Source organism: Geotrypetes seraphini, chromosome 4 (assembly GCF_902459505.1).
Source record: "Geotrypetes seraphini chromosome 4, aGeoSer1.1, whole genome shotgun sequence".
In the NCBI taxonomy this organism is placed as follows: Eukaryota; Metazoa; Chordata; class Amphibia; order Gymnophiona; family Dermophiidae; genus Geotrypetes; species Geotrypetes seraphini.
In genome coordinates this window covers 48,195,557-48,212,590 of record NC_047087.1, presented here as the reverse complement: position 1 = coordinate 48,212,590, position 17,034 = coordinate 48,195,557, and the positions used below count along the sequence as shown (strand labels likewise).

General features: G+C 40.6%; 1 protein-coding gene across 1 annotated transcript; it reads left to right on the top strand.

Annotated features, from left to right (window-relative positions):
- Positions 1-13,930: 13,930 nt before the first annotated feature.
- Positions 13,931-14,737, top strand: LOC117359668 (cytosolic acyl coenzyme A thioester hydrolase-like). Its single transcript, XM_033942873.1, has one exon. The coding sequence runs from the start codon at positions 14,081-14,083 to the stop codon at positions 14,477-14,479; it is 399 nt and encodes a 132-aa protein (XP_033798764.1). The 5' UTR covers positions 13,931-14,080; the 3' UTR covers positions 14,480-14,737.
- Positions 14,738-17,034: the final 2,297 nt, after the last annotated feature.

The window sequence follows — 17,034 nt, the reverse complement described above, 5'->3', positions numbered from 1 at the left end:
CAGGGGGAGGCAGCCCCTCCTTTTCTCTAAGGCTGACAAATTTTCAGCACTGTTTGTAGGTAACATGAAAGCAGGTTTAGAACTTTTCAGCAGCTTGTTTGATACACAGACAAATTTTCTGAAATAAGTTTTAAGAATGATAAAAGAATATTGGAAATGTTATAAAATGTAAATGTATATTCAGAAATGAATGAAAACAAACAAATAGGATTTCTGAAACTTTTATTTTCTTTGTCTAACTTTTAAACACTCCTCTGTTAGTTTGGTTGGCTGACAAACTGATGATGTCATACTGAGCCAAAGGTATATAATGAAAGTGTTTTGAAATATTGAGCTGAGCTCGTTATCAGAAGGCCAGCATTTTGGCAACTATAACGACCCCCTGCAACTATAACTGCTAATGCAATTATGCTTTTTTCTTTTGGTTTCATGATTGCAAAATAAACACAATAAAATTACTTTGGTAAATTTACGTTAGCGCCATTTTGCATGTTTTTTTATTTTTCACATCTTGAGTGAAAGCTAGCAGCTTTACAGCTGCAGCGTTATGAGTGCGCAGACGTCCAATTCCCATGCTCACTTCGCACCCCTTTACTACACCACTTCCTTAGGGGGCACTGCAGTGAATCATATAAAATGTCCCAGGTACACATCTTACCATAATCCCCTTATACGGTGAGCCCTCCAAAACCCACTGTACCCAACTGTACACCACACCAATAGTCCTTATGCCTGAAGGTGGCATCTATATGTGGGTACAGTGGGATTAAGATGGAGTTTGGTTAGAGTGGAACAGGGGCCTGAGTCTCCATCTCTATGGTTGACTACTTTGTCCTCTAGGCTACTCCAGGAACCTGCTTGCTGCTCTACGAGGACTGGCCATAACATCTGAAGCTATCATTCAGGCAGGTATGTACCTTATCATTCACATCTTTGGGAGGTGGGAGGGGATCAATGACCACTGGGGGAGTGTGGGAGGATCATGCTTTCATCTCTCCACTGGTCATCTGGTCAGTTTGGGTACCTTTTAGGCACTTATTTCTGTACATTTTCTAAAATGTATGATTACAGCAGAAAACAAAATATAAGTTGGGCGTGCCCTAGGACATTGTAGGAAAGTTAACTCCCTAGACTCCACTAAAATATATATAAACCTCAAATCTAAAATCTAAATTTTTAAGATAAGGAGCACCCTCAGCGTGAGTTTGAAAGCTTTAAAGAGCAACTCAAAGAGCAGCCCTAGTGCTTAGAATAGCAAAGCCAGCAAACACTGAGCAGAGATAACCACTCCCTGCCAGCCGCCCACCATCATCTGGGTGCTCCTGTGTGCTTTAAAGTGCAAGTCAAGTGCAAACAATGTGCAATAAATAAATATATATAAAAGTGGAAGACAAACAGTTCAATGTCCTGCAATGCCCCGAATGCCTAACCCACTGACCTGAACAGAGAATGAAAAAATTAGTCACTTGTCCTTCCAGTTACTTAGCTGAATAAAGGTGCTGTAGTCAAATAGTAGCAAGGAGAGTCCAGCTTTTTGGGGGGATCAAAGACCAAAATTAAGGCGCAGTCCTCTTTCAACATGACTCGACCCAGCAGGGTTTCAGGGCAATAGCCCCTTCCAGGAACTGAACAGGACAACACGACTGAAGGTCAGAGTGATTCCAGGCAGGCAAAGCACATTGTTTGCACTTGACTTGCACTTTAAAGCACACAGGAGCACACAGATGATGGTGGGCGGCTGGCAGTGAGTGGTTATCTCTGCTCAGTGTTTGCTGGCTTTGCTATTCTAAGCACTAGAGCTGCTCCTTGAGTCGCTTTATACAGCTTCCAAACTCACGCTGAGGGTGCTCCTTATCTTAAAAATTTAGATTTTAGATTTGAGGTTTATATATTTTTGGTGGAGTCTAGGGAGTTAACTTTCCTGCAATGTCCTAGGGCACTCCCAACTTATATGTTGGTGTCTTTTAAGGATATTTTGTCTTGGGGTTTTTGCTATAGTGATTACTGCAGAAAAACATCCAACTCATAAGCCCAAACCACTCATCCAACATGCCCCCTTCAGATTTAGATGCACTGTAGAGTACCACCATAGAAATCTGTCCATGAAATGGCTTTCAAAAATTGCAAATTGGAAGGGTTTAGCGAGAAAAACGTCCATCTGCCTTTTTATACCACTTTTTGGATGTTTTTCTTTTTTTGACAATGAGCCCCATAGTGGAATTAGAAAAGATTCAAAGAAGAGTGACCAAGAAGATAAAGGGGATGAAACTCCTCTCTTATGAGGGAAGGCTAATGAGGTGAGGGCTCTTCAGTTTGGAAAAGAGAGGCCTGAGAGAAGATTTATTTATTTAAAAGATTTCTTAACCGCCTATAACTAGGCGGTTTTACAAAAGACAATCATATAAAATAAAAAACATATAACACACATTATACAAATAACAACAGGTCCTTCATATCGCCGTACTTGAAGAAGGACATGGTACTACTCGAAAGGGTCCAGAGGAAGGCTGGAGGAGTTTCCGTACAGTGAGAGATTAGAGAAACTGGGCTTCTTTTCCCTTGAAGAGAAGAGACATGAACGAAATATTCAAGATAAAGAAGGGAATAGACTTAGCAGATAAAGGCAGGTTGTTCACCCTCTCCAAGGTAGGGAGAACGAGAAGGCACTCTCTAAAGTTAAAAGGGGATAGATTTTGTACAAATTTAAGGAAGATCTTTTTCACCCAGAGAGTAGTGAAAAACTGAAACGCTCTTCCGGAGGCTGTCGTAGGGGAAAACACCCTCCAGGGATTCAAGACAAAGTTAGACAAGGTCCTGCTAGACCAGAATGTATGCAGGTAAGGCTAGACTCAGTTAGGGCTCAGGTCCTTGACCTAGGGGCCGCTGCAGGAGCGGACTTCTGGGCACGATGGACCATTGGTCTGACCCAGCAGCGGCAATTCTTATGTTCTTATATTTTACAACACTCGACAGCACATCAATACAGAAATATTCATAATCCTGGATAAAAGCATTTATTGAAATGCTTCTACAAATAATGTAGTTTTCAGATGTTTCTTAAAGATATAATTGAGTTCTTCAAAAGCCTGAGTGGTTTAGAACTGGTACAAGTGAATTGTTGTTGTTTTTTTTTTCTATCAAAAATGGAAATATTTTTAAAGCCAATATGAGGAAATATTTTTTCAATCAACAAATAGTTCAGCTCTAGAACTTGTTGCCAGAAGATGTGATATCAGTGGTTAATGTAGCTGGGTTTAAAAAAGGTATGGACAACTTCCTGGAGATAATGTCATAGTCTGCTATTGAGACATATCAGAGGAAATCCACTGCTTCCCTGGGATTGGTGAAATGGAATGTTGCTATAGTTTGGGATTCTACATGGAATCTTGTTACTGCTTGAGATTCTGGAATGTTGCTACTCTTTGGGTACTTGTGTTGTACTTGTAACCTGGATTAGCCACTGTGGAGACAAAATACTGGGCTAGATGGACCATTAGTGCGACCTAGTATGGCTATTCTTATTTTACTAAGTAGCATTAGGGCTTAACGACCTTTAACACGCATTAAGGGAGAAATTCTAGAAACTGGCACCTAAGTTAATTAACAAATGCTGTTTAAAATGGCAGAAAACCACAACATTAAAGTGCTACTGGCACCTAAATAAAATAAATCACGTCTACATAGGCGCTTTATTGGGCCTAACTCCACAGTGAAAGGGATTGGGACTTGCATGCTGCCATTTTTTTCTAGTTTTACAGTCACATTCACAGCGGTTATATACAGGTACTTCCAGCATTTTCCCTATCTAACATACCTGGGGCAGTAGAGGATTAAGTGACATGCCTGGGGTCATAAGGAGCAGTGTGGGGTTTGAACCCAAAACCTGAGGCTATAGCTCTGACCACTAATGGGCATGGCTAATGCCAGAAGTAGCATTAGGAGCCATAAAGCGCCTATGAAGGTGCGATTCACGGCAAGATAGGCGCCAGAAATGTAGGCCTGGAAAACTCTGGCCTACATTTCCAGTGCCTATCTTTCTCAGAGGCACAATTCTCAAAACGGCACCGTCACGTGATTGACATGCGATCGGTGGCCAGTTTTTAGGCGGCTGCTGATATTGGTGCCATATAGACAATCCGGCCCTATGTGAATTAGCATGCACTATGTTCTAAAGCCCATTTTATATCTATGGGCTTTTATTGGCAAATTTTATATAATCCACCTAAAGTTTGATGCCTACATTGGTGAGCCTACCCGATGTAGATATCTAAATTATTGAATAGGATTAATCGCTGATGATAATTGGCAATTAGCACCTCATAATTGCCATTAATTGGACTTAATTGAAAGTTAGGGACCTAACTTGAAAAACGCAATTCTATAAAAAGTAGCAACCTAGTCCAAAGTGCCTACCTAAAAGTGGGAGTGGTTGGGGTAGCTCAGAGGCATGCTTTTGAGCTAGATGCTGATTTTTAGGTAAAGGAAACCTTGGCATACAGACGGTGCACTTAAAGTTAGGATGACGGGAATAGACTTAGTAGATAAAGACAGGTTGTTCACCCTCTCCAAGGCAGAGAGAAAGAGAGGGCACTGTCTAAAGTTGAAAGGGGATAGATTCTGTACAAACATAAGGAAGTTCTTCTTCACCCAGAGAGTGGTAGAAAATTGGAACGCTCTTCTGGAGTCTGTTATAGGGGAAAGCACCCTCCAGGGATTCAAGACAAAGTTGGACAAGTTCCTGCTAAACTGGAACGTACGCAGGTGAGGCTGGACTCATTTAGAGCACTGGTCTTTGACCTGGGGGCCGCCGCGTGAGGGGACTGCTGGGCAGGATGGACCACTGGTCTGATGCAGCAGCGGCAATTCTTAGGTTCTTAGGCAGTACGAAGCATAATTCTATTCAGTGTGCCTAACTTTTATAGTCACGCTTAGCGCACACTAGTTGGTGCCAATTTTTTAGGCAACTTATATAGAATCAGGCTGTTAGGCCCTGATTCTATAAACGTCACCTAAAATATAGGCACTAAGAAATGAGGTGCATAGCTCATGTTAATCTTAGGGTAGGCGCTGTTTATTGAATTGCGCCTAGCTGTGCCTAAAGTGGACTTAGATGCCAGTAGGCATCCAAAACATAGGCGTACCCTATTTATACCAGGGTTTTCTTGAACTAAATACTAGTGTCTAAGTCCAAAAAAGGAACCTACATGAAAAACATGGCCACGATCTACCTCTAACCACCCCTACTTTCTGGTGGGCATCTTGAACTAGACACCTACCTGAAAGTGGTAGGTGCTTACCGATCTAGGCACCTACCATCCAATTAATTTTAATTTAAGTCAATTATGAGGTGCCTATTAAGCTTTTTAAATAATTAGGTTATGCATCTAGATTGGCTAGGTGCGCCGATCTAGGCACTTAACTTTAGACATCGCAAAAAGCTATATGATAACCTCCTAGCAACGCAAGCAGCATAACTTGAACCCTCCATCTCCAAATTGTTAACCACATCTGACCTCAAAGCATTCCGTAAAGAAATCAAAACACTTCTATTCAAAAAGTATATACAATCTACTTAATCTCCCCCTCCTCCTATTCCCCTCTTTAACTTGACCAAGAACAGTCCACTCCCTGGTACCATATCCTCAATCGTCCCCCCCCCCAAAAAAAAAAAAGTAACCGGAAACCCAAGTAATCAACCTGAAACCTAATATCTCCTGCCGAAACTAGCTATCTACCAATGTAAGGAAGCAGAATATTTTTCTATGTAACGTAACCTGAAATAATTTCCAATGTAATTTACGGTAATCTGAATCCTCAATTTGTACCTGTACCAGAAATTTTCCAATGTAATGTATCCTCCTGGAAATGTCCAGCTCTCTTCTTATGTAATCCGCTTTGAACCGCAAGGTACAAGCGGAATAGAAATCACTAATGTAATGTAATGTAATGTAATTTATAGAATCTGGGCCTCAGCGTTTAACATGTGCTAATTCCCTTAGGGGCTGATTATATAAAGGGTGCCTAAATTGGCCAGTGCTTAGAGAAATGATGCTGGCCGGGTGTCAATCACACTTAGGCACTGTTTACAAAATTGCGGCTAGCGGCACATATGTAAAAACTTAGGTGCCTGAAATGTAGGTAAGAGTTTAAAGGCCTACATTTCAGGTGCCTAAGTTTTTGGAGAATCACGCTGAGCGGTGCCTAAGTCATGCTCCGCCCAAAGAAATGTCCATTTAGGTGTTAGGTGCCACTAAGCACCATGCGATAGGCACCTATCGCTCAATTAGTTAAAAAAAATAATAATTGAGGCTATTAAGGGTATTTTGCCAATTAACCTCCCCCCCCCCCTCGGATCACATTAGTGGCTACCTTGTGGCAAAAGCCCCGCAGCCTATTAAATCTCTATGGGTTTTGGGGCAGTTACCGCTGCGGCAGGGGCTAGTGCAGTTTTGTAAAAAAAAAAAAAAGTGTATGTGTGTGTGGGGGAGAGGGGGAAGGGGGTAAGTTAGGCACTCTTTATAGAATCAGCTCCTTAATTCTGCCCTAATTCTGCTTAATGAAAATCCCCCTAAGATACACATGTAACTGACCTTATTCTATAAACTGTGCAGGCAGATTTGCACACTAGTTGGTAATTTGGGTGTCCAACTTTCTAGAATTAAGGGGCAAATACCTTTTAGTGCCTAAAAGATAACCCTGTCTTTTAGTAAGGCATGCTAAACGCTAACGTATCCATAGAATATAATGGATGCGTTGGCGGTTAACGCATGCTAATATGTAGCATGCGCTAAAACGGCTAGTGCGCCTTAGTAAAAAGACCCCTAAGTGCATTATTTTAGAATTACCTCCTTACTGGTTACCAGTAAAGGTAGAATTAAGATAGGCGATATATAAAGATTATCATTAAACTTGAAACTTGAATATTTATTGCATCAACCTACTATATCGCCATTCCTACTGCTGACTGAAACAAAAAATATTTCTAGCCAGTTTGGACTGTTGCATTAACATTTTGAAGTCATTTTATTTCTAAACAGATGACTTTGTTGACTGTTGTGATCAAACGGAATCAAGTAACAGGACCTGAAACTGATAATAACGAAAGCCCTGGTCGCAGATGTGTATTCTTGGCTATACTTTGCACCTGGTTGCCATGACTTCTGCTGTCAGTAAATTGCTCAGCTCTGTTGCACTTTGAATTCAAATTTGATGTTATTACATCCACAGACGGGTTCAGCAAAGACTGTGTCAGGTTGATGTGGTTGTTTCTCTGAGGAGTAATAAGGAACATCTAGGGGACGATAATAATGATGGTCTTTGGCTTCAGCAGTGCAATCCCATCTGCTATGTTTTTATCCTTCTGGATAATAATTTCTCACAATGGAAGACGGTTCAGTCTGTGAATTCTACTTGGGTCTATGAATACTGACCTAAGTTTTGCTCTTGACATCAAGGCAGATTTTCTTTATGCATTGAGGAACTTGATTGGCCAAGATTCTTTATATGTTTTCATTTTTTACTTCCTTTGGATCACTGCAAGCAATTGCTCAAATGTGATTAGTATGAAGAGCATTGAATTCACCGGACTATTTTATTCTGTCAAATTGGCTGCAGAAGATCACACGAGTAAATGTGAAATAGATTGTACAAATAACAAAGTGCAGCTTACAAGAAATACTATTAAGATTGACTATGTCTACATTACTTGTATTTCTAGGTAATAACTAATGCAACATGAGCCAGCAATTTTTCAAATATGTTTAGACGAGGTTGTTGTTTTTTCCAGTTTTATGTCATTCCCTTTGGCTATAAAAAAAAGAAAAGGATGTGTATAGTACTATTATAGTTCTAATGACTGGAATAGTCTACCTCTAAACTTACATCAAGTTCCCTTCTATTACTGCTTCAGAAAAATGTTAAAGACTTATCTCTTCTCCTCTTAATGACTGATTTCTACCCAACCCACTACCTAGAATATAATTGCTAATGTAATAACTGATCCTAATCTTATTGTAAGCCTCAATGATTCCTTGTTGAAAACTGTGAGATATATGAAACTATATGCTATGGTATGGAATGACAGTATCTGTAGCAGCCCGAGTAGAATAATTTTGTTTGCTATGGGAATCATGGAAGCATAGAAGATCCTTTGAAAAATGATGTTTTATATCACCTAAAAGGAGACCTGTATTTTTTTGCAAAACTAAGGGCTCCTTTTACTATGATTTAGCATAGCATAGCGATTAGCATGCGCTAACCCCCGTGCTAAGCGGAAAATATTAACGCCAGCTCTATGGAGGCGTTAGCGTGTAGTGCGCGTGGCAATGTAGCACGTGCTAAGCGTACGCTAAAACCGCTAGCGCAGCTTAGTAAAAGGAGCCCTAAAACTCAGCTTTCAATTCAGCAATCATTTTGGAAAGCAAACTGCCCTACTAAGAAAAATTCAGCCTAAATATGATTTTGACCATAAACAAGTAAGAAAAAAATTTCGGTTATGCATACGAGTTCTTTTAGCCGTGTCTTGCAACAAATGACAACTCTGTTGTTAACACCGGGTCATGCATTCAGCTGATGATGATCAGCATTTTGCTGACTGCCACTGGCACTATATGAGGGGGTGCTGAAAAGTTCTCAGATGCTAGGGGGCTCATAATCAAGGAGGAAATACATCTAAAAATCCGCCTAAATCGGTACTTGGACGACCTAAAAGACAGGTTGTCCAAGTGCTGATAATCGAAATGGGTTTTAGACGTATCTAAAAGCAGCTTAGGCCTTTTTACTTCCGCTGTGCACCCAGTGAATCCCCAGCTCTACAGCTCTGCTTTTTTATTTTTATTTTTTGTTTACTTTTTGCTTGATGCAGTTTGATTTGTTGAGTAGGCAGTCAAACTGCATCAAACAAAAAGTAAGCAAACAAAAAAAGCAGGGATCTTAGGCTAGGAATTCTCTAAACCCCCCTGAAGGCCTGATCTGTGCCAGCTCTTAGTACAAAATGGCTGCTACAACCTCTAAGTGTAGTCCCACAGTAATTCAGATAGGGGTTTGGAAATTGCTCCTGCCCATGCAATACTTGACCACCAGGGATCCCTACAGGTATCTATGGAGGGAGGGGGGAGGGGAACCTATAGAGGTAGGGTGGGGTAAGGTCTTCAGGGAAAGCTCTTTGGAGAGACATCTGCTGGGGCAAGAAGTTCTTCAGGAGGGATTGTTCAGGGGTGAAGTACTTTGGGAGAAGGAGGAACCAAGAGTGTAAAAGGATGATCTACGGTGCCACCCAGGAACATTATACTGCAACTTAGTGGCCCAATTCTATTGGAAAGTATGAGGAAAGCAGCATGTGAGGTTTAGCAAAGTTACTTTCTTCAAGTAATGTGGGAGTCAATAATCTTTGGTACTGAGATACTGCAGGTTGGTGATTCCCTCAGTAAATTAAGGTGCAGTAAAAGCCTGAATTTTATAGCACCTTAATAATTATTCTCCTTAGGGTCTGGCACTGTTCAGATTTTAAGGCAGTAATTTTATACATGGCCACAATGATGAAAATGGGAATGGAGTGTATGTTGCACCATTCACTGAAGAAAATGCTTATGAACAACTTGAAAAATTGAAATTGGACAAAGCCATGGGACCGGATGTGATATATCCAGAATACTGAGGCAACTCAGAGAAGTTGTGTCAGGTTCTCTTAAAGGTTTGTTCAATAGATCCTTAGAAACAGGAGAGGTTCCATAGAATTGGAGATGAGTAGATGTGATACTTCTTCACAAAGATGGTGACCGAAAAGAAGTGGGACATTATAGGCTGGTACAAGCTTCACTTTGGTGGTTGGAAAAGTAATAGAGGTAATGATGAAGAAAATAATAGTGAGCTTTCAATGGGTTGCAAGATCCTAGGTAAGATGGTTCTCTACCAAAGACAGATCTGATTGATTTCTTAGACTAGGTGACCAGAAAAATGTATCAATGACGTGTGCTGGATATTTTACAGTATACATGGTTGACATGGTTGCTCATAGGAGGCTCATGAATAAAGTGAGAAAGCTGAAGATAGGACCCAAGGTGGTAAACTGGATTAGAAATTGGTTTTCTGACTGATGGTAAATGGAGTTTGCTCAGAGAAAAGTAAAAGTGAGTTGTGGGGTGCCTCGGATATCGGTACTGTGACTAATTCTATTCAAAATATTTGTGAGTGGCATTGCTGAAGGGTTAGAAGGAGAAGTTTGCCTTTTTCAGATTACATGAAGATATAAAAACAGAGTAAACACTCTGGAGGGAATGGACACCATAATAAGTGATCTCTAAAAATTAGTAGAACGGTTTAATGTTTGATAGTTAAAACAATGCAAAAAAGTACAGAGTGATGTACACAGTCGGAGATGAGAGGTGAATATGCACAGAACAGGAAAGAGATCTTGGGATAATACTGTCCAATGATCTCAAGATGGCAAAACAATGTAATAAGCCAGATGGTTGCTGGGCTGCATAGAGAGAGGCATAACCAGCAAAAGGAAGGAGTTGTTGCCCCTGTACAAGTCAATGGTGAGGCCCCACTTGGAGTACTGTGTTCAGTTTTGGAGACCATATCTCACCAAGGATATAAAAAGACTTGAAATGGTTCTGAGGAAGGCAGCCAAATGGAATGAGGTTTATACCAGAAGATGTATGAGATAAGACTTAAAGACTGAATATGCATTGAAGAGATACGCATGATATAGATGTTAAAAGGTATAAACAAATCTTTTTCAGAGATAGAGAACATGAATTGAAGTTGCAAGAAGGTAAACTCAGTAATATCAGGAAAAATTATTTTCACAGAAAAGGATGGTGAATGCCGAGAATATCCGCAGTAGGGGTGGTGGGATCCAAATCAAGTGAAAGAATTCAAAAAACACAAACAGAGAGGATCCCTATATAGCAAGAGGATGCAATCGAAACAAAACTTCATCTTCACACTTGAGCATTTCTTTACACAAAGCAAATATATCTTCTAGCAATAGAAAAGGTCATTTTTAAAGTTGCAAAAGACCTCTATAGGTTTTCTCATCGGTGGCAAATTCCTGTGAAAGTCATGACTATGTTAGAAAAATGCTTAAAAGTTACAGGGAGAGTCCAACAGGCAAGGGCTGCTGTCAGAGCCATAGAGAAAGTAAAGAGAGAGTGACAGCCATGAGAAAATCAGTTTCCAAAGACCATGTATAATTCTTGTTTCTGCTAGTATAGCGTGTCTTACAAGATTTTACACTATTCCTTTGTAAAAGTCAAGTTCCATGCTTGACAAGAAACTCTGTTACAGTTTTCCTAATATAGACTAGTAGCAATTGAAAAAAAAATATTGGGGAAAAGTTCCCACTAGAATCTGTTAACTTTAAAAATGTACCTTTTCTTCACCTGTGATCAGGGGAGAATATTTTTCCAAGCCATTAACCCAGATATATTGGTCTAAACGGAGGGGAGGTAGCTTGGGGGCTTAGCAAATAGCATTCATAGATTCTGTTTTCAAGCCTGTATGTACTGTTTGGGAAGTTTTTGGTACAAAACAATATGCCCATAGACATTGCAGGTGTAAAGTCTATTGTTACCTTCTCCCTATGCACTCACTGGGCTATTTTTAAAGGAACACTATGCATGGAGCATCCATTTGAAAATTTGCTGCAAAGCTCTCAAATAAAGAGTATCCAATGACTTTGCAGCTTGGAGAATTATTGAAAATTGCTCCCCTCAAAATAGCCTAAAAAGCACAAATTTATTTAGGACATCCAGATAGAAAAAGGAACATCCAAGTCAAGATGTTCATGATTTGCAGTGTATTTTATAACAGCTTTGCTGAAGATGGCGCCTACTGTATAATACACGTATGATCCTATGAAAACAATATTACAAAAAATATTTAAAAAGTGCATGAAACAAGACACTATAGCAAGGTCAATAAAGACTTCTTATCCTCCTTTTACTCTATGGTCATGTAATGATCCAGCTGGGCTTTTTGTTTCAGATGTACTCAAAAAGATTTTTAGTATTAATTCTTGCCTCTAGACCAGTGGTCTCAAACTCAAACCCTTTGCAAGGGCCACATTTTGGATTTGTAGGTACTTGGAGAGCCTCAGAAAAAAACAGTTAATGTCTTTTGGCTAAGTCTTAATAATAATATTGTAATTTATAGCTAAAGAGACATATGAACAAGAAACTGTTTTATTTTACTTTTGTGATTAAGATAAACATACCGAGGGCCTCAAAATAGTACCTGGCGGGCCGATGTGGCCCCAGGGTCGCAAGTTTGAGACCACTGCTCTATAACATATTTTTCCAAATACTGTTAAATAGCTAAAACCAAGCATTATTTTCCCCATTAACACATAATTTGTTTAGCATAACTTAAGTAAAATAATAATGAAATATAAAGCATGCAGATACATGCAATCAGCTCATTATTATGGCAAGTGAATAATGCAGCTTGTTTTGAGCTTACCAACTGTTTTATTCATGGAAAGAAATTGACAGTTTTTGAGCTGACATTTTATTTCCTTCCCAGAAGCATATGGGCCACCAATGCTTAGCCTCATACACTCATAGGAAGCCTCAAAAGGATTAGATCACCCACCATCCGCTAATCCACTGATTCAACTTCTCTCCCCTGATCCTGGATCTAAGATCCAACCTCCCTGATGCACCCTTATTGTTTATTGAGTGCTTCTATACCGCTATTAATGACTAGGGAGTCAATTCAGAACGGTCTACATGAGCCACTATATAGGCGCTGCAATACATGAGCTTCTGTAAAGGTGTTATGATACTTTAGCTTCTGTAGAGATGTTACCATAAGGAGTTGTGAGGTGTTACAATACATGGGTTTCATACAGATTCGCATAGAGCTTCTGCGAGGTGTTACAAAACATGGGCTTTATACTGAAATACACGGAGCTCTGTGGTAGTGTTACAATACGGAATTATTAATATTGGCATGATTATGCCATAATCCATCATCCTATTTATGTTACTGGCACATTGATCATCCTACTTATATGCACATGTTTATAACAAATCAATTGTCCTATGTATATACACATGTAACTAGGTTTACTATTGCAGCTAAATACTCTATACACTATTTTTTTTATACACCTCTTAAGGAGGTTGGTCTTCCGGAGTCTGTCGTAGGGGAAAACTCCCTCCAGGGATTCAAGACAAAGTTAGACAAGTTCCTGCTGAGCCAGAATGTATGCAGGTAGGGCTAGTCTCAGTTAGGGCGCTGATCTTTGACCAAAGGCTGTCGCATGAACGAACTGCTGGGCACGATGGACCACTGGTCTAACCAAACAGCGGTAATTATTATGTTCTTATCCCTGAAAGTTCTAGTTTCCTCTCTCTGTCAATTTCAAAATTTCATTTGAAAACCCCACACCTCCTGAAATCTTTTTAATTATCCCCCTCTTCCATTCTTCCTGCTACCTATCAGAAGTCTACAAAGATCTTCTCTACATTCTTCAGGGAAAGGGCAACATACCAAAGAGTTGCTCTGTTAGTCAATCTCTTTTCACCTGTTAAAATATTTTCAGCCATCACATTAACTTGGACTTCCACAGAGTGCTTGGAGGTGTAGGTTATTTCAGCACTGACATGAGCCACTTCTCCAATGGACACGGGTGAAACAAAGTCTGTTCGTTCCACGCGGGCCAAGGCAGCAAAACACCGCTCCACAGATTTACTGTTACAGTGCCGGGTACTAATAATGGCACCAGCTTCTTCAATCATTTTCAGAATGGTTCCTCCATGCACATTTCCAGCAATATTTGCATCATCAGGACGCATGATCCTGCTGATGGAGGACATGGCGGCCATCCTGCGTAGAGAAGATCCTTGAAGTTCCCCCAATTCATTATGAAAAACAAGAACAAGAGGAGGAAGGGAAAAAACGGTATGAAGCTCAAAAACTAGAATGACTGGAAACCACCAGAGCTGATGATGTTGTTCTGCCTATTGTTAATCCAGAACCTCATACTGTTGGGTTTAGCCAGTCTAGCCTAATCCATCTGGTGGGACCATCAGACTGTACTCCTCAAGGCTTTGTACATGGAGGTGTAACCATGAAACTTATGGATGAGGTAGCTGGAATTGTATCTGCTCGCCACTGTAAGACTAATATTGTTACAGCTTCTGTGGATGCAATCAACTTCCATCGCAAGATCCAAAAAGGTTCTGTCCTTACTGTTTCTGGCCGCCTGACCTTCACAAGCAATAAATCTATGGAGGTTGAGGTTTTTGTGGATGTTGAACCTTTTGTTGATGATACCCAAAGAAGATATCGAGCCGTTAGTGCATTCTTTACCTTCGTATCCCTTAGTAAGGAAGGAAAGGCTCTTCCTATTCCTCAAGTTGTACTAAATTCTGCAGAAGAGAAGAAGCGTTTTGAGGAGGGCAAAGGGCGCTATCTCCAGTCTAAAGCCAGGAGGCAGACCGAAATGCATTCTTTTACTCAGAAATGACTCAGACCTGACCACCTACACCAGAAATAAAAGTATATTCTTAGAAATAATTAACTTAACCAAAAAAAATAGATTGCACTGCAATAGTGTTCTGTTATGTGATGTAAATGCTATGTTAAGTTTTGTCTTAAAGTTTATTTATGATGACAAGAGTATCCTACACAGAATATTGCATCTTAAAAAGCATAGAATTATCAGAACTGAAATGTATCTAAAGAAGTTATCTGTTACAATAAATATGGACAGACATTTGGGATGAAAAAAAAAAAAAAAAAGAAGTCTACAAAGAAATGGATATAGTACAGTTAGGTCATAGTTACAGCTTCTTACTGTGCTGGGCAAAGGAAGACTTCTCTTTTTCTGTCGAGACATAAAAGTATAGAAAATGGCTATCCATTCCCCTCAAACTTTGCTCTTGTGATCGGGACATTGATATTTTGAAATTTACATTTTTTTGCAGAACATTCCAGATTGATTCCAAGCTGAGTAAACCTAGAGGCCCTTTTACTAAGGTGCAAACATCTGGCAGATGCATTTGCTATGTATGCAGCCATTTTATCAAGACGAGAGAAAAAGTACTTCCTAGAAGCATCTGATAAGATGTGCAATACCTACAAGACATATTTCTGCATGCCCGTTGGGGATCAAGACAAACTTTGGGCACCTCACTTAACATGCAAGCACTTCCAAAACCTCTGGAAGGTAAGACAATTTTGTTTCTTACTAGGATGGTGGAATTTTCTGCTATAAAATTTCTTAGAATGTTTCATTGTTATGAACAAATAATTTTTATTGATGCAAAAAACAAATATAATCACCAATGGCAAATTTAGGATTACAGTGGTACCTTGGATTACGAGCATAATCCGTTCCAGGAGCATGCTCGTAATCCAAAATGCTCGTATATCAAAGCAAGTTTCCCCATAGGAAGTAAGGGAAACTTGCTATGATATGTTCCCACCCCTCACTTCCCCCCCCCCGAGGCCAGCAGTGCTGCTCCCCCCCCACGAGAACCGGCATTGCTCCCCCCGAAGGCCCCCCTCGCGAACCGGCACCCTCCCCCCCACGATCCGGCATTCCCCCACCGCCATCGTGCACACTACCCCCGCCGCCATTGGGCACCCCCCTGCCGCGACCTGAGATCCCCCAACCCACCCGAACCCTCTTCTTACTTCCAGTGTAGCCTCCACATAGGCATCGGCACCAGCAGACCTGTGCCCGAAAATCTGCTTCCTGTGCCGGGCCTTGAGCATGCGTGCATGCTCAAGGCTCGGCACAGGAAGCAGATTTTCGGGCACAGGACATGCTGGTGCCGATGCCGATGCCGATGTGGAGGCTACACTGGAAGTAAGAAGAGGGTTCAGGTGGGTTGGGGGATCTCAGGTTGTGGCGGGGGGTGCCCGATGGTGGCGTGGGGGTGCCCGATGGCGGTGGAGGGGTGCCGGATCACGGGGGGGAAGGTGCCGGTTCGCGGGGAGGGCGCTCGTACAGCGAGGCAAGCTCGGTTTACGAGGCACCAAGTTTGCGAATGTTTTGCTCATCTTGCAAAACACTCGCAAACTGGTGCACTCGTAAACCGAGGTACCACTGTATAGCTAATACAAAGAACACTATAGTCCTGCATCAATTTCAAATTGTAACATCAGAAGGCAGAATAATACAGAAATATTGACACTGCAAGAATGAAAATACAATAGAATGTTTAATTTTAAAAAATATTTAAATTTTTAAAAATTTTCAATATTATTTAAAAATATATCATGTATGAAATATGTTCCAAGAAGCTCAAACACATTAGTCATAGGTAAAATAAATGTATTGTTTTCATTACCACAATTTCATTTTGTTCTTCTACAGGATGAATGTGTGCTGTGGACCAACAGAAAAACTAAAAAATCGAATCTGGAAGAGCTCAAACCAGTTATATCACTCAAAGCCCAAATGATGAAGTTATGAATGTCTTATTTTGGTCATACCGTCAGAAGAGAAAGATCATTGGAGAAGGACATCGTGTTTGGGAAGATTGAAGGAATCAGGTGAAGAGGGTGACCTGGAATCAGATGGCTGGACACATTGAAAACAATGATGGGGATGACATTGGAGGACCTTACCAGACTAGCACAAAACTGATTTGTTTTTAGATCTATAATTCATCAAATTACTAGGACTCGAACACAAGTCGATGGCACCTAACAACAACAACAAGATGGAACAGAGGGGAAAATGAGCTATGAAGTTTTCTATCCCAAGACTTTGATGGGAAGCCACTGACCACTGAAGCATCTGCTACTTTTGCATGGTGGACCCTTTCAAATGGTGAGCTGGAAAGTATGCATCTGCAATCACATATCCGGTCATTTCTTCATCCATCACCCTGGTGCCACATTGCCCTGAGTTCCCCATACCCAATTTCCCAGAGAGAGAGTAGCTATCTTCAGAAAAGAGCAGGACATCAGAGAGTGAGGGAGATGTTATAGATCCAGTTTACAATATCCGTGGTGCAGCTGATGAGAGAAACCCATACTATCCAAACCAAAAAGACCTCAATGACTTGA

Coding starts and splice junctions, on each gene's coding strand:
- LOC117359668 (XM_033942873.1), top strand. CDS start 14,081: ATGAAACTTATGGATGAGGTAGCTGGAATTGTATCTGCTCGCCACTGT.